Source organism: Nannobrachium achirus (assembly GCF_963921795.1).
Source record: "Nannobrachium achirus genome assembly, chromosome: 12".
In the NCBI taxonomy this organism is placed as follows: Eukaryota; Metazoa; Chordata; class Actinopteri; order Myctophiformes; family Myctophidae; genus Nannobrachium; species Nannobrachium achirus.
The window spans coordinates 41,968,210-41,989,487 of NC_137832.1; the positions used below are offsets into that span (position 1 = coordinate 41,968,210).

Sequence of the window (21,278 nt, forward strand, 5' to 3'; positions counted from 1 at the left end):
AAAGTACACCCTTACCATGCAATGCGGGGCTGGAACCCGCCACCACGAAGCTGGACAGGGTGACAACACAGGCTGCTCCACACTCCAGTGGGATGGGGTACAGGCGGAAATGACTGAGCATGTCCATGACAGAGGGGAAGCGTAGGTGTTGCACCCTGCACTGACCCCACTCTGTTAAGGACAGACGCAGGTGCTGGGGAGAGACAGAGAAAATAGCAGGTCTACAAGATCAGAGATTGTTTTCGCAATTACTTATATACAAATGGTTCTCAAAGTTAAGTGCCATTTCAAATATAGCTGAAAAAGCCAATCGACAAGCTCACAAGTTGTGAGCATCTAGATCTGCTATTTTCACTATATTCTAAGATGTCCACCTATGACATGTACAAAATAAGGTACACCACGTTGAAAATGATTATTTTCACTATAAGCAAAGTACTGTACTACAGAATATAGTAGTATAGTACTGTACTATATAAGCATGACTTCAGATCATAGGTTTCTCTCTCCCCATATACACTATAGACAGTTGTAGAATTCTGTACTTAATCTAATCAAACAACTTCTTCTCTTCTTAAATGGGGGGTCAACACCATGGCTTATGTACGTATCAATTTGGGGTCCTCAACATGAACATGTCTGAGAACCACTGACTTACACAAGTTGATTGAAATAGTCAGAGATGGATGTGTTTTATGCAAAGGCGTGCACGTTAAGGGTGCAACAGAGGGTTACCACCAGGGAAGCTTTGCAAGAGAAGAGGTGTCAAGGACACAGTAGGTGCACATTCAGGTGTTACCCGATTTGACTGCTGCTTTGTAGTTGTTAAGAAGGCTATGAAGTCTGTTTGCCACTGCAGTCATAACAGAAGGGCTCAATAAATTTATATTTTTTATGAGGCAGGGTGTTGCAGACCCCTTGGGGATCCCTCTGTAAAGTAGCCTATATGCTTAGTTTAAGTTTACGAAACGGGCCGCTCATTTCAGCATGGCTGTGTGTAAAAAAAAAAAAAAAAAACGGTAATTTACCTGATGAAAGAAGTCCATGCTTACTTTGTTTCAACAAAGCTGTTTGTGTTAAGAATGCAACGTTCAATAGAAGGTTGCGCTTGTGAATAAACAGTCAGTGTGTGCACTATGGACATGATATCCAAAGTGCTCACAACGCGTCTAGTCACCATGAGCCATATTATGAGCTTGTTTCCACTGACGTCCTATTATAAAATATATACTGTATATGTATATGTATATATGTATGCTATTAAACACGCTTCTTGTATATACCTAAAAAGCAATCGATAGAATAATCGCTTTGGTTCGTAGTTACTTTGCAGATATAAATGATTATCTATCTATAAATGCGAGAAGTCTCTGCGTGTCTGTCTGTCTGTCTGTCTGTCTGCGTGTATGTAATCCGCGTATCTCGAGAACCGTTCGTCCCACCGGCTTCAGATTCGGCACGCACGTTCTCCGCCGCGGCGCGGAGTGCAGTGCCCGGCCTCGACCCGACCCGACGCGCGTTTTTTCCGAAACGGCGCGAAACGTTCGGAATCTCCTTATGCGGAGCTGATTGTTGATTGTTGACATCAGGCTGTTCCGGAGGAAATCGGCGCAAGCGCTGACTCATTGTGACATCATTTCATAAAAGGCTCTGACATCGCGTACGCAACATGAGTCAACACAAAATGCCATGGTTATGTATCTCCATATATGGGCATATGGGCAGATCTCCATATGGGCTACATATATGGGCATATGGGCACTGCTGACTCATATGGGCATAAAGGGGACACAGATATATGGGCATAAGGGGACAAAGGCAAACAGATGGTCAAAACGGGTCCTATGACAACAGGTATATTGGGGTTTGCATTAAAGGGTGGGGACAAAGGCAAACAGATAGATGGTCAAAACGTGTCCTATGACAACAGGTATATTGGGGTTTGCATTAATGGGGTCCGCTCCAAAAAAGATAAAGAAAATAAAAGAGACAAGACAAACATAAGACAAGCAACAAAGCGTGGGACTGGGAGGATGACTTGAATGATGCAGATTTAAGCAGGCTGCGTATTCTGCTTAAAGAAGAAACAAACAAAAAGCGACAGAGATCTCATATATGGGCATAAAATGGACGCATATAAACAGATATCTCCATATGCTTAAAGAAGAAACAAACAAAAAGCGACAGAGATCTCATATATGGGCATAAAATGGACGCAGATAAAAAGATATCTCCATATATGGCATATATGGGCATAAAATGGACGCAGAATCACAAAGATCTCCATATACGGGCATAAAGGGACACAGACAGACAGATACAGAGATCTCCATATATGTGCATAAAATGGATGCAAATAGACAGATATCTCCATACATGGCCATATATGGGCATAAAATGGACCCAGGATTATATCTGCAGTGATCTCCATATATGGACATAAAATGGACGCCGACAGACAGACAGATACAGATATCTCCATATATGGGCATAAATGGACACAGGCAAACAGATGGTCAAGACGGGTCCTATGACAACAGGTATAATGGGGTTTGCATTAAAGGGCGGGGCATTCATTCCCTATTTACATCGTTCCCGAGTTGGCCAGGTCGCCGACTAGATGCTGGGCCGCCCGAAGGGCGGCCCAGCTTCTAGTATTATAAAACATACATTAATCCACTTTAGCCCTATTTTATACCTAGGCTATTTTCAAACATTTTGTACATGGTACATTTTGATGCCAACACTTTTGTACTTTTACTCAAGTATATTCTGAATTCCAGACTTTTTCTTGTAAGGGTGCACACACACCAAAATATGGTCGCCAGTGGATAAACTATTTTTGTGCGCGGCTGACTAAAAACACAGCGCATTCTGTCCCAAGGTCTGTGCTGCACCTGTCAGTCACTTCCAGAACCCTCCCCATTCCGCCTTCTACTCACCCGATTGGACAGAGGGGGGGAACCAAAATCTGTGTGGAGACTTTATTTGCTCCAGCAAAAACGCAAGGTCAGCGCGGCACGCAGATATCCTCCACTGACATGAAAATGCCCCCTTCCCATTGAAATGCATTGGCGGAATGCGGATTCCACTCTCATAGTTATTTTGGTGTGTGTGCACCCTAAAATTTGTATTTCTACATTGCAGTATTGATACTTTTACTTAAAGGGGAAGACCACCCATTTTCAATATTGAACTATGTCATTAATATACCTTAGAGGAGTTGTGTGGAAATTTAAAAAAAATGTTCCCCCTCTTCTGTGTTGCCTAGAACTGGAGGATTGATTTGGGGGTTTGTATTGCAAATTACAACTTGATGACATCACACATTGTACTTTACAATACAAACCCCCAAATCAATCCTCCAGTTCTAGGCAACACAGAAGAGGGGGAACTTTTTTTTTATTTCCACACTCCTCTAAGGTATATTAATGACATAGTTCAATATTGAAAATGGGTGGTCTTCCCCTTTAAGTACACCATTTGAGTACTTTTCCACCACTGGCCATAGTCTATATGCAACATACTTTGGCCTTTCCCTGGTAGTTGAAGGTAAGCACGTAGTCTCCTCTCCGCGTCTCACTCTGTCGAACCAGGAACACTCCATGCCCCTGGAGACCGGAGTTCTGCACCAGGTGGGCTGCCTTGACCCGGGAGATGGGCCCGTGGAACCAGGGGTAGGAGCACAGGAAGTGGTCTGTCTTATGGTATGTCTGCTCTGGCAGGGCAAAGGTCACCGAGCCTGGAGGAATTGACATGGGGAGGAGTGAAGAGCAGTGGTGGAAAGTTACCAAGTAAAAATGATTGTACTTTTGATAATCCAATTTTGAGGGACTTGTTTCATTTCTACTCCACTACATCTGAGTGGCAAATATTGTACTTTTTAGTCTGCTACAATTATTTTAAAACAAGTTACTAGTTTTATTACAAAACACAGATCAATCAAATAAGCCACATTTTATACAGTACGTTGTTTCTTGCTGGTATCCTTGTAAACTGCCCTGAAAACTCCCCTTTCAGGAGGCCAGAGAAGGAGGTAGTTATCACTTCTCCCATAGACAGGCGAGAAGTGAGCCCCCCCCCCCCCCCCCCTTACCTTAGCCCCACCCCCTTGTTTCCCCTATCCCGTACATAGTGTTTTTATAACTGCGATATTATTGAATGTTTTCTTTGCTTGCTATTTGTTATGTCCATGAATTAAATACCAAGGACTTCCAACGTAAAAAAGACTGTAAAAGGACTTATTTGCTTGTATTGGCTATTCTTGTACTGTTCTTCATTTTTGTCTAATACAATAATCAATCAATCAAAACCTATTTGACACATTTTGAATGATGTGAGCACTTATCCTTTGGTACAAGTATTGCACTTTTACTTGAGTCAAATGTTGAATACGGGGACACAGCGACATAGCTGTTATTTTGACTGTGGTCACATAGTCAACTGCAAGTGTCGTGACCCCCATTCACTCCCATGTTAAAGGAATAACGTCCGGGTTATTCCCTTAACATGGGACGCTTGCAGCTGACTGCGTGACCACAGCCTTTAGGATGGTTTTATTATATCCAGGATGATTATATCTCACCACTTACCCTGACTTCCTGACTCTGAGCTCCCTCTACGATTGGCTGGAACAGAAATATCAGCTGGTGGGGGGAGGGGCTCCAGATCCACACTGCCAGACCTGAGAGAGCAGAGAGTTCATTTACTAATTTTACTTGAGACAACATGCGATTTGCCACTGTAATAAAATGTAATCTAATTGCGACTTACAACCGTGTTGCTCGTTGAAAATCTGTAACAATTCATTTTTTTTTTTTTTTTTTTTTTTGACAAAACAACACAGTTGTATGACGAGAAATAACCATTGTAAATCAACATTAGTGAACACTTTACAGATGTATCACTTTCAAATGGAGAAGTGATACCGTTAGCTTCTGAGTGCATGCTTGAGAAAATTCAGAAACCATATTGGATGTCTAAAAAGTATCTTGAAAAAACAAAGAATAAATGAAAGAAGGCGCTTTGTAGCAAACAATTGAAGCCCTGCAGAGCACAAAGCAACAAGTTTGTGCAACTGTCATATAACCCTACAGAAGCAATAAAATCCATATGAAAGTTAAATCTGCAGCGCAGCAACCACTAAGTACACCATCAAACTGAAGCCAAAAGGAGAACTGATACTGTTTGCTTCTGAGTGCATGCTTGAGAGAATTCACAAACCGTACTGGACTTGATCGGAACACATGATCATGAGATATCAATGAATATCGTCCGTTCCAAATACACAGATATCTTATCCTTTGTGGGTTTTATGGACGCTTTACTGAAAAAGTATGTTCTTTGCATTTGTTTTGGCATACACGACTTCTTGCTTACTTTCATGCATTTTGTGTGCGTATTTGTGCATGTGCATGTATGTGTATGGTGCTGGCCTGTGAGAGGAAGTGTGGTTAGGACTGAGAATCTGTGGGGGAATCTCAGGACCTTTCTTATTTCTAAGATGTCTGGAATGCTCTCACACACACACACACACACACACACACACACACACACACACACACACACACACACACACACACACACACACACACACACACACACACACACACACACACACCAACCCTAACATGCTTATTCTGGGCATGTAATAATATGCAAACATTCTGTCCAAATAGCAGCCCACAATGGTTTGTGTTGTGTTGTGTCGCGTTCTGATCTGCTATTTTCAGCGAACAGATTTGAAGGAGGGGTACAGTACAGTACAAACCCCTGTGGGACTTTGGTCAACGAGTATATAGGGTACTCGCACACAAACGCACACACATGCACACACGCGCGCACACACACTGAAGAGATTAATCTATACATGTGACATGATACTGACATGATACTGACATGATACTGACATGATGCTGACCATGATACTGACATGATACTGACATGATACTGACCATGATACTGACATGACACTGACCATGATGCCGACATGATACTGACCATGATACTGACCATGATGCCGACATGATACTGACCATGATACTGACATTATACTGACATGATACCGACATGAACATTGCTATTATAAATTATAAACAATAATATAGCTTTTATTAACAAATAATAAGGTTAACAGGCAGCTTATAAGGACTTATACTGTAAGTATCTTATTAACTGTTAATGCTTGTTAATAGGATGTTCGTTTGAAGTGCTAACGAGGGGGTATTCTCCTCTCTCTCTCTCTCTCTCTCTCTCTCTCTCGCGCGCGCACACACACACACACACACACACACACACACACACACACACACACACACACACACACACACACACACACACACACACACACACACACACACACACACACACACACACGCACGCATGCATGCACGCACGGTGAAGAGAAAGGAGGCTTGTCTTCCTGTTATTCAGAGTTCTGTGAACTCAAGTCAGCATTTCAGCAGGATTTGTTCTGGCTTCCTTCTCTAACCCTCACGCTCTCTCTCTGTGTATTTATGTGTGTGTGTGTGTGTGTGTGTGTGTGTGTGTGTGTGTGTGTGTGTGTGTGTGTGTGTGTGTGTGTGTGTGTGTGTGTGTGTGTGTGTGTGTGTGGACACCCTTGACGTTTGTGAAGTATTTAGATCAATGCAATGTCAGTCAGTTGTAAAGCTGTGTGTGTGTGTGTGTGTGTGTGTGTGTGTGTGTGTGTGTGTGTGTGTGTGTGTGTGTGTGTGTGTGTGTGTGTGTGCGTGCGTGCGTGTGTGTGTTGATCGATATTGACATATTGTATTGTGTACACTTCTGCAGTTCTGCTTTGGCAATGTAAACATATGCTTTCTCATGCCAATAAAGCCCTTTGAATTGAATTGAATTGAATTGAAATTGAAATTGAAATTGAAATTGAATTGAAATGGAATTGAATTGAAATTGAATTGTGTGCGTGCGTGCGTGCGTGCGTGCGTGCATGCGTGCGTGCATGCGTGTGCGTGCGTGTGAGTGAGCATGTGTTGTGTTTGCATACAGAACACATGGGTGGAGTGAGAGTATGATATAGCAGAACAGTAAGGCTTAGTTCAGGTCTTTACTGGACTGACTTCCTGTCTAGGCTTGGTCTCTCTTTGTGTTCCTTCAGCCTGATGTTTCCTCTGTACTCGCTGGAACACCCCCTCCCCCTCCACCACCCCCTCCTCCTCGGTCACAGTCACTAAACAGTGTTAACCATTTAAGAGTTTTCGGAAAAATGTATGTTTCTTTATCAGTGGTGCTCAATGTTTTAATGTCAAGGACTCCTAGAATTGTATGTATTTGACCACGGATCCCCATCTCAAAATATTTTGTTCCAGGGACCCCCCAGAAGCAAAGATTCAAGTTCAAAATGTTCACTTTAAAAGAATATATATTCAAAGATTTGCACACATTTTCACAGTTTTTCATAGACAAAGTATAAAAAAGAATAGTTAAAGTGGTTACGTGACACAGATGCGTGCCCAGTCTTAATGGGTTGATCAACATTAGTCAACATTTTACAGAAATACAGTCAAGGGGAATACAAATAATGTGTAAAGAGAGTGTTATATTGCAACTCTCTAACAGTCTAATATCACTGCATAGATACAGTATTAGTCTGGAATCTGTGTGGAACCCGTATTTCCAAGGGGCGGATTCCAAATGCCTCTGGTGATATTTGCATACTGGACCCTGATTGCTAGTTACACCACAACTTTGGGGGCAGGCAAATCCAATCACAACCGAGCGGGGCCAGACTAATCTGTTTGTTTTTTTTCACTGGTAGTTTCATCTGGTTTCAAGGCTAAAATGAACTAAATGCTAATATTCTGGTCTGGAGTACCTATGAAGTGATGGATTGATTAATGATGAAACGCTGAGTACATTTACTCAAGTACTGTAATTGTTTAGGTATTTGTTGAGTATTTCCAATTTAAAATATTTTGACTTGTACTCAGATGCAAATATTGTACTTTTACTCCACTACAATAATTTAAAAAACATTAGTTACTAGTTACTATGCATTCCAAGGCATAGAAGGGCGCGATTCCAACTCGTCTCCAAGTACCAGTTACATTGCTTTATCCCCTTTTTTCGAGCCCTCCCTAACATGCCGCTGTTAACCTAACCCGATTCATCAATCTGGTTGTAAATATAGTGTAAATAAAGTGACTAAATCTGGCTTATATTTCTGTCTTAACTTCAAAATCCCTTCAAAATATGGGTGTAATTTGGCCGTAAAGTGCTTGATGAATCGGGCCCATTCCATTCCCAAGATGCGCTGCAATCTTTCATGGGCAGATGTGATGTGGGCTGGTGTAAATAGTAACAAAGAAATTGCTTGCTTATTGTGTCTAAAAATACATATTTAGCCGCATGCCCCCACTCACCGAAATCAAAATACTAAAATCGCTAAAACAACAGAAAGCAGTAAATGAAAACATTTTAACACTCATCTTTTCTTTTCTCTAATCTCTAAACCAAAGTTGTCCTTTACGTAAAGAAATGTGAGTACTTTTTCAACCACTGGAAATAAATTGGATGTCTGGTGCCATGTAAGAAAGACAGGAAAACACATTGTCTGAACACTGACAATGCTGCTTTCTCTTCCTCAATATGGAGCACTTTGCACCCAGTAATGTATGGAGTAGAATGTGTACGTGTGCACAGTACTGCTCCTGGTTACCACACACAGTAGCTATGAAGTTCACCATTTAGTTATTGTTGGCCAACAGAGATAAAATCAGCTAATTCATCTCTGCCAGGCCGAAGGAAGAGATTTTTGTAGTGTGTGTGTGTGTGTGTGTGTGTGTGTGTGTGTGTGTGTGTGTGTGTGTGTGTGTGTGTGCGTGCGTGCGTGCGTGCGTGCGTGCGTGCGTGCGTGTGCGTGTGCGTGTGCGTGTGTGTGTGCAGGTAATCTTGCTAACTACTACGGCAATTAGTATCACATTTCTTGTGCACGCTACCATCAGGCCAAGGAACCATCATAGCACTGCTTTCCAAACAGTGGATCGGACCCATTTCTATGGGTCTACTATGACTCCAGTAAAAATCCCATTTTCTTTTTTATACATTTTCTCTCTCTACAAGCGACGCGTCATGCACTTATAGATCTGCTATTTTCACTAGTTCGGGTCCCAGGCAAACGTCTAATCTCTCTTGAAAGGTTTGGGAACCACTGATCTACAGCAGTGGTTCTCAAAGTGGATTTCAGGGACTCTCTAGGTTCCTTTATGGGGGTCTAAATTGACCATTACAAGTCTCTAACGGGTCCATTTGGTTCCATTTGTACACTGTCAAAGTTAAGGGGAGACCTTCAAATTTAAAGGTTTGGGAACCACTGATCTATAGCAGTGGTTCTCAACCTGTGGGTCAGGACCCCCCAAATTATTTTGGGGGGGTTCCCAAGATGATTAACTTAATGTGCAAAATAGTTTTCTCTCTCAACAGTAAACACACCAACATGAAGTTTAAGATTATAGAGTGTATCTGCACATTTCTAAAGTGAAAATTTAAGGACTTTTTAATACCTCTAAAATGACGAATTAAACATTGGCCAAATTGTCAAATATTAGAAGCAGAAATTGTGAAAATAAACAATCTACATGCTCACATGCAGATCTGCTATTTTTACAATACAACCGTGTTATACAAAATGTAATGCCTCAACTCTTAGTGCTCACCAGGGTGGGGGGGTCCCCATGCAGTTAAAATATGATTATTTTGAGGGTCACGGCCTGAAAATGTTGAGAACCACTATAGGACACTGTATGAGTCCGCCAGGCTGTGGAGTGGAACTAGTCACAAGCTGCCCATGTGGTGTATGTGATCTACACTACAATTCACTCCTGTTGGCTACAGCCTGCAGCCGTGCAACTATATTGCAAAAATTGCAATTTTCCAAACTAATCTCTACACCAACACTGTTGTGGTGAGGTAGCGTTGGTCACATTGGTGAGGTTTATAAAGATAGCTACTGTATGTCTGTCTCTTCCACATAACGGCGCGCACCGACAGTATGGCGCGCAAGAGGAGAGAGAGAGAGAAACACACACACACACACACACACACACACACACACACACACACACACACACACACACACACACACACACACACAGAGACTGCACTCCTATGACCCGCGTATGTACACACGCACGGGAGAGATGTTGTTCGGCTAAAGCCCACGTCTGATTAACACCACCATACTAAATGTGACAACCTACCCAGCGCCGCAGCGCAAATATAATGTGCACGCATGCGTGCATGCGCACAGGACACACAGAGACAGCGGGAGGGAGAGAGATGCAGTTTGGCATCACCGTGTCAGACAGTGTTAGTGTTAGTGTTATTAGTACGGCGCGCTGCCTGGTGGAAGATTTGTGCTCCACTGAGCGCACCTTTCTGGTTGTATTAGTGGACTATGGGTGAACTATGGCAAAACCATGTCAGTCAGTCCCAAATGTACACAACATTCACAAACAGGAACACATGTACATATCGTCACTGTCGGGCAGAAACCTTGTATCTCCAATTTCGTAAATTACAGCCCTAATTCATCATACAAGAGTGTAGCACATAATAGTGAAAATAGAAGATCTACAAGCACACAGCGCCTCGCAATGTGAGGCGTTGTGTGCATGTAGATCTGCTATTTTCTCTACTTTAACTTGTTTTTAAAATAATAAAAAAGGAACGGGTTTGGACATACAAGGTTTCCACCCGACAGTGACGTTATGTACACAGGCATGTTGTACATCACTGTTTCCCAAACAGTGGGTCGGGACCCATTTGCGGGTCACAGACACCTTTTTTAATGCATGTGAGTAAATGTCAAAACATAAAAAGAAAAAATAATAATCCTCAAAAAATATAAAAGAAATGTTTAAGAAGTAGTGAAAATAGCCGATGTACAAGCTTACAACGCGGGGCAAAAAAAAACTTGTAGATCTGCTATTTTCACTAGTTTGGGTCCCGGGCAAACGTCTAATTTCTCTTTTGGGTCTCGAGCTAGAAGGTTTGGGAGCCACTGCAGTACATAATAAATACATCACATACATGCGGATGCACACACTAAAGATGGTTGCAAACTGCTGTGTTTTTAAATCTGGAAACAGATTTCAACATTTAGGTTAGTTTGTGGCGCCACATACAGGGGACCTATTTGCCTATTGGCTGTCGCGGCCCTCCAGACAATGGGGGGGGGGGGGGGGGGGGGAAAGAACTGCATTAGAGCCAATCGCAGGCGAGTTTAACGCTCCTCCAGACTATGGGTTACAAACGGCAACGGGAGCCAGAGAGAAAAGACTCTGCAGCTGTAGATCGGCTGTCGTTCTTTGTGTTATGCAACCAAATGTTTATGATACAGAGAGAATCATACACCTTCATTGAAACGTAGTATGTACAGTAGGCCTAGCCTGGCGGGGCCCGACGCTATATCTGTGTTCATTCCTTCCACAGTATAACGTCTGGACTTCCGTTGATTGGCAGCGAGTATACCGATTATTCTGTGATTTGGGCCAATCAGTGACTGCTTCCGCACTATGCTTCCGCACAACAAACGTAGTCTTCCTGACAACAAGTGGAAAGCTTCCCCTGATTGGTCCATGTGTAGACGGTGACGTAGATGCATGCTGCTGCTGCAGCATTTTCAAAACAACAATGGCTGCCCTCGCGATGCAACAAGTTTAACAGTTAACGCTCTAACCATAAAACAAGCAATAAGTGCAGTTATTTCAGAGTTGGAATCAATTACAACAATTAAAAAGGAACACGGGGGATGCGCTAGTGGAGTTTATCGGCCGAAAAGACGTGTTTGTTTGCCGTTCTTCCGACTGGCTGAGAGATGTTCTGCTACGCTGATTGGTTAGAGGAGTCTGTCTGTCAAGGCAAGTACACCCACCCACTTTTCAAGCTGCCAATAGGCCAAAAGTCCAGACGTTATACTGTGGAAGGAATGAACACAGATAATAACGTCTGGCTCCGCCAGGCTACAGTAGGCCTGCAGCTGGCTAGCCTGCTTGTGATAAATAAAACAGAACAATGTGAAGCCATGTGATCTTTTTTTTTTTAACTCTAAAGTCGGGGGGACGAAGATGTGCTATTCTGTCCATATTGGCACTAAGCTAATGTAACGGCGACCATGGTTGGGGATATAATATGAGAAGTGTGGAAAACGTCATCAGACAAGGCAGAGGTAAGAAACACTCCCCCCTTCTTCATCAAGTTGTACATTACTTGTCTTCATTCATTTCAAGTGTTAGCTAGCCGTTAGCAGCTAACGTGCTAACGTACAGATAAGAGTAGAGATTACAGATCGCTATGTCACTAATGACTGTAATGAGCCCTTGTGCTCGCATTAGCGGCGGTGTGCCCACTCGTCTGTGGTTAAAATAAAAGATACAGTTTCGCTACTCACCAAAACAAAGACGGATTTAGAGAGTTGAAAGCCTACTTTACTTAGTGGGAACATTCAAAGCCCCCCACATCACGTCTAAAATACACTTTTTATCCAGAGAAGATAATATTTCACCGGAAGGCAAAATCTGGTCAATGGACATTTCTATTGACAAGATCTGTAGAGGGCGGTGTGGAGTAACTAAAACCTCCGGTAAAAGTTTTTTTTTTCTCTGGCCAAAAAGTGTATTTTAGACGTGGGGTGGGGGGATCTGAGGATTCCCACTAAGGAAAGTAGGCTTTCAACTCCTTAAATCCGTCTTTGTTTTGGTGAGTAGCGAAACTGTATATTTTATTTTTACTACGGATGAGAGGGGGCGCAGCCTTTCCTGCCTCGCAAGGGCTCATTGGTGACATAGCGTCAAGGAGAACTCATTATGGATCAGAGCTGGTTATGAATCAGCGCCCGTCGCCGTAGCGTAATAGTTTCAAAGTAGAAGGATACAAAAACAACTTTTTATGGACGACTTTGGGGTAAGTAAGTGATTTGAAGGAGGATATATATATTGATGAAATGAATAGTTTCAAAAACGCTGTGTTATTCTCCGCATGGAAGACAGGCTCATGTTTCTCTCCTCCTGTCCTGTTCTCGCAAAAAGTACTCAATTGTTTTACTTAAGTAAAAGTATCAATACTGCAATATAGAACTACTCTGTAAATGCAGTGGAGTAAAAGTACAATATTTGGATCCGAGATGTAGTGAAGTAAAAGTATTGGAAATTGGAAACACTCAAGTAAAGTACAAATACCTCAAGTGTACTTATAAGTACAGTACTTGAGTAAATGTACGTAGTTACTTTACACACCAATGTAAAACCAGAAAGGGCTAGCGTTTTCCACGCTTTTTTCCACCACTGGAAAAATTGCAGCGTTTCCTCTTCTCTTTCTTGTTAATTCCCTCAATAGAGTTTAAAACGACCAGTTCTACCGGAGCTAGCATTAGCCATTAGCCAAACTGTGGACAGTGGAGAGAGGAGGAAGGAAGCGTGTTGCCAGACTTATGGGAGAGAAACAAGCAAAGTGGTATATAGATCATAAAAAGTGCGCTCCCCTCCTTTACTGTATGGTGAATTGACAACGTAGTGTGTTTGTGTCAGCCGAGCCCAGGGACGGATTAACCCCCGCGTGGGCCGAGACCAGGGACGGATTAACCCCCGCGAGGGGCCCCCCTAAAAAAGGGCCCCCCCTAAAAAAAACTTTTTTTTTTTTCAAAAAACTTTTTTTTCAAACTTTTTTTACACTAACTTCAACACACCAATCCACCAGATTTTATATTGACTGTGTGTCAATTCTTGTTTCGTTGCGATTTGGAAATCAAAAATCAAAAAAAAAAAAAAATGTTTTTCAGGTCAAGGAGAGAGAGAGAGCAAGAGACCCAATGGTGACAGTTGCGAAAAATCGACCCTGGTCCGAAAATAAATACGAAACGGGCGGCAGTGTGCAAACGTGATTGACATAACGTGAGGTAGATTTTTTTATTTTCGTGCTTTGAAATTCGCTCCAATATTTGGCCGAAAAAACGCAGCAGTGTGCAAAGATCTTAACCGAGAAATAAAGAAACACAGGCATGGTCATTCAGTACGTGTACAACAAGCATGCTAACAAAAACACACAAGCCAGTTCTCAATGCGGTGTTCTCCTTCACAACTCAATAGAAATCAAAATAAGATTAAATCACATACAGGAAGGTACATATACTGTACAGGTATGTGTACTTTAGATGTAGTCTACAGTAATTGTCTCTTATTTATTTTCCCATATCCTGAAAGAATATCCAGATAAATAATAAATCATATGAAAATCACCAGCAATTTGGAGCTTTAGCTGTTTTGGGGGCTAACAAAAAACAACGAGAGCAACGATTAACTGGTTTCGAGTAGGGATGGTCCGATCAGGTTTTTTGGAACCGATCAGCGAGCACCGATCACAAAAGTTTGATCACCCAATACCGATCAATCACCGATCCGATCAAGTTATTATTTATATTTTCTAAATGTTAATGTTTTAACTTTAATTCATTCTTTCACTCATGAATTCATTTATATATTTGCCTTATAGTTATTTACCAGCATTACTATGTATTTATTATCATAGCAGTAACTAATTATTCCTTCAGCACTGTGGAAATCAATACCCCAAAATGGCCTCAAGTGGGCATACTGAACGGCTGGTTGATCGGATGCACTGATCCGATCGGATCGGTGAATTTACCTTTTGATCTAAACCACCGATTATCGCCGATCACGCTTTGATCGGCCCGATCCGATCCATTGCCGATTGATCGGTAACATCTCTAGTTTCGAGTCATTGATATTTTTTACATAGGAATGTAGGAATGCACCGACACAAGCTGGAGCACTCATCCAATGTCATTTTGACTGCATGCATCTCATGGTACTCTAGCACCTCAAATGCACTAAAATCTAAAACTCCACACCTCTCAAAACAAACTAATCAGACTACCACTACGCGTGTAGACGTCAACCTGGTAGTCACCTAACCCCTGGCTGCTCATTATGCTAGGGTGGGATGGCTCAGGGTAGAGGACAGAGTGCGCCAACTTGCAATGGTCCTGATTTTTAAGATACTCAAGGGTAGCCTGATAAATCAGTCCGCACATCACCACCCCCTGTTGGTGGGTGGTGTGTAGTGTGGACTGACACTGGAGATTATTTATTTTATTTCAAGCTCGCCTGAGGAGCGGGCGAATTGAATGGGCCAATCAGGGCTTTAGACTTGGGGCACGTGGTAGGCTGGTCCGGTCCCCCGAATTCTTTTAATAAACTATACTGTGCCATTTCATTACGTTTTAATACCATTTTGCACTAACGTAAACATGCAATCATATAATATGTTATTAGAAATAACGTATTTTTGCAATGTCACGCCACGTCGCCATCGGGGGCTCTAAGCGTGTGTGTGTGTGTGTGTGTATGTATGTGTGTGTGTGTGTGTGTGTGTGTGTGTGTGTGTGTGTGTGTGTGTGTGTGTGTGTGTGTGTGACGTCAATAGCCTTTAGCCCGCCCCCGCTGAAGTAGAATCTCCGTCCGCAGGATCAGACTCTCTCCCGGAGTGAAACGTAGTGAGAGTCTGACGCTTGCAGTCAGGCTAACTCAAGGGATCAGTGCCCTTGTACCTGGCCAACTACTTCAGAAGAGTGAGTAACCCCCACGGGCACAACAACACCAGAGGCAGCTCCACCGATCTCATTCCCCCCAGATTCGGCACAAACATGGGGATGAATTCATTCTACCATTATGCCACCACAATGTGAAATGCCCATCCGCCAGCCTTCAAAAACGACAAAAAGTGTGTGTGTGTGTGTGTGTGTGTGTGTGTGTGTGTGTGTGTGTGTGTGTGTGTGTGTGTGTGTGTGTGTGCGTGCGTGCGTGCGTGCGTGCGTGCGTGCGTGCGTGTGTGCGCGACTGCGCGTGCGTCTCACCTGTTGCTGATACATTCTTTAAGCTCTGTGGTCCAGGAGCTGACCTGCTGGTCATTGTCAGTCTCAAATATTAGACTACCTGGATAGTGATTAACCTGCAAGGGAACAAAACATGATGAGCATACACATTTACACAACATTATAAATAGTGTTCTAGCCCAGGGTGTTCACAGCGGGCCCCCCATGAATCATCTTCATATATGTCTTCTTGTATATCTGATATCAGATATACAAGCTCACAGCGCGGCACCGAGTGCTGTGCTGCGAGCTTGTAGATCTGCAATCTTTTTAAATTCGTGAACATTTGTGCAAGTCTTTGAACATTTCAAATCCTCCTAAGGCTTTTTGAAAAACCTGTCAGTGGTGCTCAAACCTTTTCACGTGAAGGACCCCCAAAATGATATGTATTTTGCCACGGACCCCCATCTCAAAATATTTAGTTCCAGGGACCCCCAGAAGCAAAATTTGTTACAAATGTTCGCTTAAAAAATACATATATTCATTTGCGTTGCACACATTTTCACGACTTTTATCTACAAGTGAGCTTGTATATCTGCTATTGTTCAATAGATAAAGTATAAAATAATTAAGGCCCCTCCATCTTGGGCCCTAGTAACTCAGTCCCACTCCCCCCCCCCCCCCCCCTTGTGACGCCCCTGGTTCTAGCGTTACCTTACCATAGCCCTGTAGTACATCTTGAAAGCATCAAGCGATAGTGATCAAGAAAAGAAAAAAAAAACGGTTGTTTACAGTGACTACATGTTACACAAGTTAAACCCACACTTAAACCGCCACACCTACTACATGTAAGTATAATGAGAGATGACACAAATTACCGGTAACCTAAGTGGAAACATCAGATCGGGGGGAGGTTGTCCTCTTATGTTTGGAGGCAGTCCAAATCTTTTAAACATGTTGCACAGAATGATAACTTTCTAGCTTTCATCCACTGTCTGCCAGTATGTTCTTAATGTGACATGCATTCTGACTGAGAAATAACGTGTTCCTCCACACACGTTTGTTTGACCCTCCCAGCTGAAAAGCAGCAGCTGGTGACTGCATGTATACGGTATGTCGGAAATAGGTTGTTTCAGCTCAAGACCCACACTAGTGAAAATAGCAGATCTACAAGCTTGTAGATCTGCTATTTTCACTACTTCTTATACTTTAAAAAAAAAATTATTTATGGAAATGATGATTGTAATGATCCCAGAATAGTTTTTAATTGATGAAAAAAACATTATTTTGTTAAAACTTTTTAAAATCTTTTTAAAATAATATTTTTTCTTTTATTGTAGGGGGAAAAAATGAAAAAAGAGGAAGGGATATTTACTCATAAAAATGAGTGACCCAAACATGGGTCCCGACTCAGTGTTTGGTGGTCTACACCCTCTCTAAAACCCACACGTTGGGGTTGGCAGTGACAGGGACTATACAGATGGGGGGAATCGGCCATGACTAAATTAGGAGGAATGATAATAATAATGAAAATAAATCACACGAATGAATAAACAAACACATTTAAAAAAAAGAATTCTCAGAAGAAGATCAAGTCAAGCGATACTGGATGATAGCATAACGTGTCATCTAGGACGTATTTCCTCCTCCCCTATAGAAATGCAATGCAAACCATTAACTTCCTCTCTCTGGTTCAGTATAGAGGGTTCATCAAAGTTTCATGGTAGTAAACAATTCAGTGGTGTAATGTGGAACCAATAAAAGTAAAATGCTAGCGTATGCTAGCTCACATGCAGTGCCATGCTTTCTTTTCATGTTTGTTTCTATCGAAACAGACCAGCTGGTTTGCAGGAGAAATATAGTCTCGGTTTCCGAACGTGGATCTCACAATGAGTACACGGCAAAATCCAAGAGTTATTTAACTCTTGAGAGTTCAATACCACTTTAGGTAAGCAGAACTGGTGCTGCGGGGATGGTATTGTTAATGTACTTTTTTTTACATTTTATATCGCGATTATTGTGGCCAACAAAAATAACGACTATACTGTAGTCCCAACACTAGTGTGTGTGTGTGTGTGTGTGTGTGTGTGTGTGTGTGTGTGTGTGTGTGTGTGTGTGTGTGTGTGCACGCGTGTGCGTGTGCACGCGTGCGCGTGTGTGTTTGTACCTTTAAAACAAACGTGTTGATGTTGTCTGGCATTTCCAGACGATTGCAGCGTCGAACCTCCTGGATGTCAGAGCACCGAGCTGTCAGTTTGGGACTGGAGGCCTGCAACATACGGACGCACACACACACACACACACACACACACACACACACACACACACACACACACACACACACACACACATTAACATTTCAGACAGAAGCACACGCAGAACACAACAACTACTGTAACTAACAGACATAACATGGGGGATGGACATGACTCAACCATTCATGTCCGGAAGGGAAGAAAAGAAAGGAAGAAATATAAAGAGATAAAAAAGAAAAGGAAGAATGAAAGAGAGCGGGTGAGAGAGCAGATCCTATCCTGTGTCATTAAAGTGTCTTTGTGTCCAACAGGTGTGCTCCACTACAGTACCTATACCACCCCCATTCTGTCTACACCCTCCACACCACATCCTTACATGTCTGGGCTTTTCTCATGCGCTTTGTTTTTGTTTAGTTTTTTTTTTTTTTACCACATGCACCTTATCGCAGTGGTTCTCAACATGTGGGTTGGGACCCCCAGGGGGTCCCCAAATTATTTTGGGGGGGTCCCCAGATGATTAGCTTAATGTGCAACATTGTTTTCTCACTCAACAGTAAACAAACCAACATAAAGTTCAAGTGGTAAAGGGTATCTACACATTTATTAAGTGACAATTTAATACCTCTAAAATTACAAATTAAACATTGGCCAAATTGTCAAATATTAGAGGAGGAAATTGTGAAAATACTGGGTCCCCAGTTAAATTATGGATTATACTGGGATTATTTTGGGGGTTGCGGCCTGAAAGGATTGAGAACCACTGTCTCATCGCAGTGGCTTGGCGTCCCTATTCTGTATACAGTCATTATAGGAGAAAAATAGACAATCACATGGCAAAAATAGACATACAATATGGCAAAATAAACAAACATTTGGTTAAAATAGACAAAGTGAAAACAGCTAACAGTGATCTACAAGTTCACGATGCGTTGTGAGATTGTGGATCGGCTATTTTAGTAAATGACGACAACAAATTATAGGGTAAATATATAGGCCACTGACAGGTTTTGACAAATTGTGCTTCAAAAAGATTTCATTTAAAGGAGCTATACTCAACATTTTCTTGAAAAACGGACGCTAAAATAAAAATAATGTCGAAAATATTTTATAAAAAAGATTAAGCCTCATATATGTGTTTCTACTCAAAAATTACCACAAAAAGCATAAAATAATGATAAAATAATCATTTTGGCCATTGTCAGGCTGACTTTGTTCCCATCCCTCTTCTATTCTTGAAGGGATGTAAACAAAGTCAGCCTGACAATGGCCAAAAAGATTATTTTATCATTATTTTATGCTTTTTGTGGTAATTTTTCAATAGAAACACATAATGAAGCTTAATCTTTTTTATAAAATATTTTCGACATTATCTTTATTTTAGCGTCCGTTTTTCAAGAAAAAGTTGACTATAGCTCCTTTAATTTGTTCACATAAAATTAAAAACAATAACATATATTTTCGGCACCTCTAAACAATTCAATAATTGAAGGAGTAATCGATAGTTACAGCCCTAAAATTGTCCCTTTCTTCCTTCACCATGGCCATGTGGATGTACAGACCACAGGAGGCCACTGGACCTAATTTAGCCATTTACATGAACAAACGTGGATGTGGGTTATTTTTTTCTCCCCCGCTCCATGTCTCCAGTGACCACAGCTCCAAGCTCAAAGGAGAGGGACTCCAGATGGCCCACCACGAGCCTGAGAAGCAACTGAATGTGTGCCCATGGCTGTGTGAAGTTAAACTGTATGCATCTGTGTGTACAAGCGTCTTTGTACACCCGCCTGACAGTGTGTGTGTGTGTGTGTGTGTGTGTGTGTGTGTGTGTGTGTGTGTGTGTGTGTGTGTGTGTGTGTGTGTGTGTGTGTGTGTGTGTGTGTGTGTGTGTGTGTGTGTGTGTTAGGGATGGGACAATATGAAAATGTCAAATCACGATTATTGTGACAAAAGAAAACGCGATTTACGATATTATCACGATAATCAAAATCCATTATCCTGGGGCCGAACATTTGCCAAAAAATAGCAGATCTACAAGCTCACAACGCGTCACAACATGACGCGTTGTGAGCTTGTAGATCGGCTATTTTTTGGCAGAAAGTACCTTTTTACCAATTATAGAGGGTTTAAGTGGTACTGGATATGCAGCTCGGCAAATAAAAGGTGCGTGACGGAGGACGATATCACCATAAATTAAATATCCACAATACGATTATCGTGAGTGGTTTTTATCACGATAAACGATAATATCGCGTATCTTCCCATCCCTAGTGTGTGTGTGTGTGGTGTGTGTGTGTGTCTCTCGCCACGTGTGTCCGTGCGGCCTTGTTAGCTTCTCTGCTGAGCTCTGCCCTGAATGTTTCCTCCTGCTCGGGGGTGGCTTGTCTGTGTGTGAATGTGTGTCAATGTTATTGCGTGCAGAGACAAATTCATACTATTCAAATATGCCTCTTGAATATAAAAAGCGTGTGTACCATATATGTGTGTCTATATGCTCTATATCAGTGTGTCGCCGATCCGTTTTTATGGGTAAATATAAATATCCTGCTCCTTCTTTTTTTCTCCCACAAAAAGAATAAATAAATTAACCCCTCAAAAAACTATTTTATGTTAAGTTTGGATCCTGGGGAGACAGCACATTTCTCTATGGGTCTGAAGATGAAAAGGTTTGGGAACCATTGTTCTATACTGGTCATATCAAACTTCCCTTTTAGAAAGCAGAGAGGGAGCTTTGATTGGAAGTGCCCCGCGGTGCAACGTCCACCAATGCTGTATAGGAAAAGTTCTAACCGCAACGTCCACCAATGCTGTATGGGAAAAATGTTAAGAGAGACATGCAGGTCATTCTGCTGGCTCATACCATGTATGTTACAAGTCAGCATCGGAATCTGGCTCATGACCTTTGTCGCTTTGCCTCTCATTCTCCTATTTTCATTGCATCTGATGCATATGAACACAGCAAAAAGACCACGGTATAATGGCAGATTTATGTCAAGGAAAATACAGAGCCTTCAGGTACTCAATATGCAAGTGTGCAAACACACACACACACACACACACACACACACACACACACACACACACACACACACACACACACACACACACACACACACACACACACACACACACACACACACACACACAGTGGGTTGCTCAGCCAT

General features: G+C 42.1%; 2 protein-coding genes across 2 annotated transcripts in view; one reads left to right on the plus strand and one right to left on the minus strand.

Moving 5' to 3' along the window:
- sh2b3 (SH2B adaptor protein 3) overlaps positions 1-21,278 on the minus strand; it is a 78,458-nt gene that overhangs the window by 1,572 nt on the left and 55,608 nt on the right. The window contains exons 3-7 of the mRNA XM_080738883.1: positions 18,030-18,131; positions 15,905-15,999; positions 4,593-4,684; positions 3,528-3,742; positions 16-193 (exon numbers count right to left, since the gene is read on the minus strand). Of these exons, the coding sequence (XP_080595009.1) occupies positions 16-193; positions 3,528-3,742; positions 4,593-4,684; positions 15,905-15,999; positions 18,030-18,131 (682 nt within the window). The remainder of the gene's footprint in view (positions 1-15; positions 194-3,527; positions 3,743-4,592; positions 4,685-15,904; positions 16,000-18,029; positions 18,132-21,278) is intronic.
- The window catches only part of hsd17b4 (hydroxysteroid (17-beta) dehydrogenase 4), a 148,283-nt gene continuing 137,342 nt past the window's right edge, over positions 10,338-21,278 (plus strand). Inside the window, exon 1 of the mRNA XM_080738885.1 lies at positions 10,338-10,345. Within this exon, the coding sequence (XP_080595011.1) occupies position 10,345 (1 nt within the window). The 5' untranslated portion in view covers positions 10,338-10,344. The remainder of the gene's footprint in view (positions 10,346-21,278) is intronic.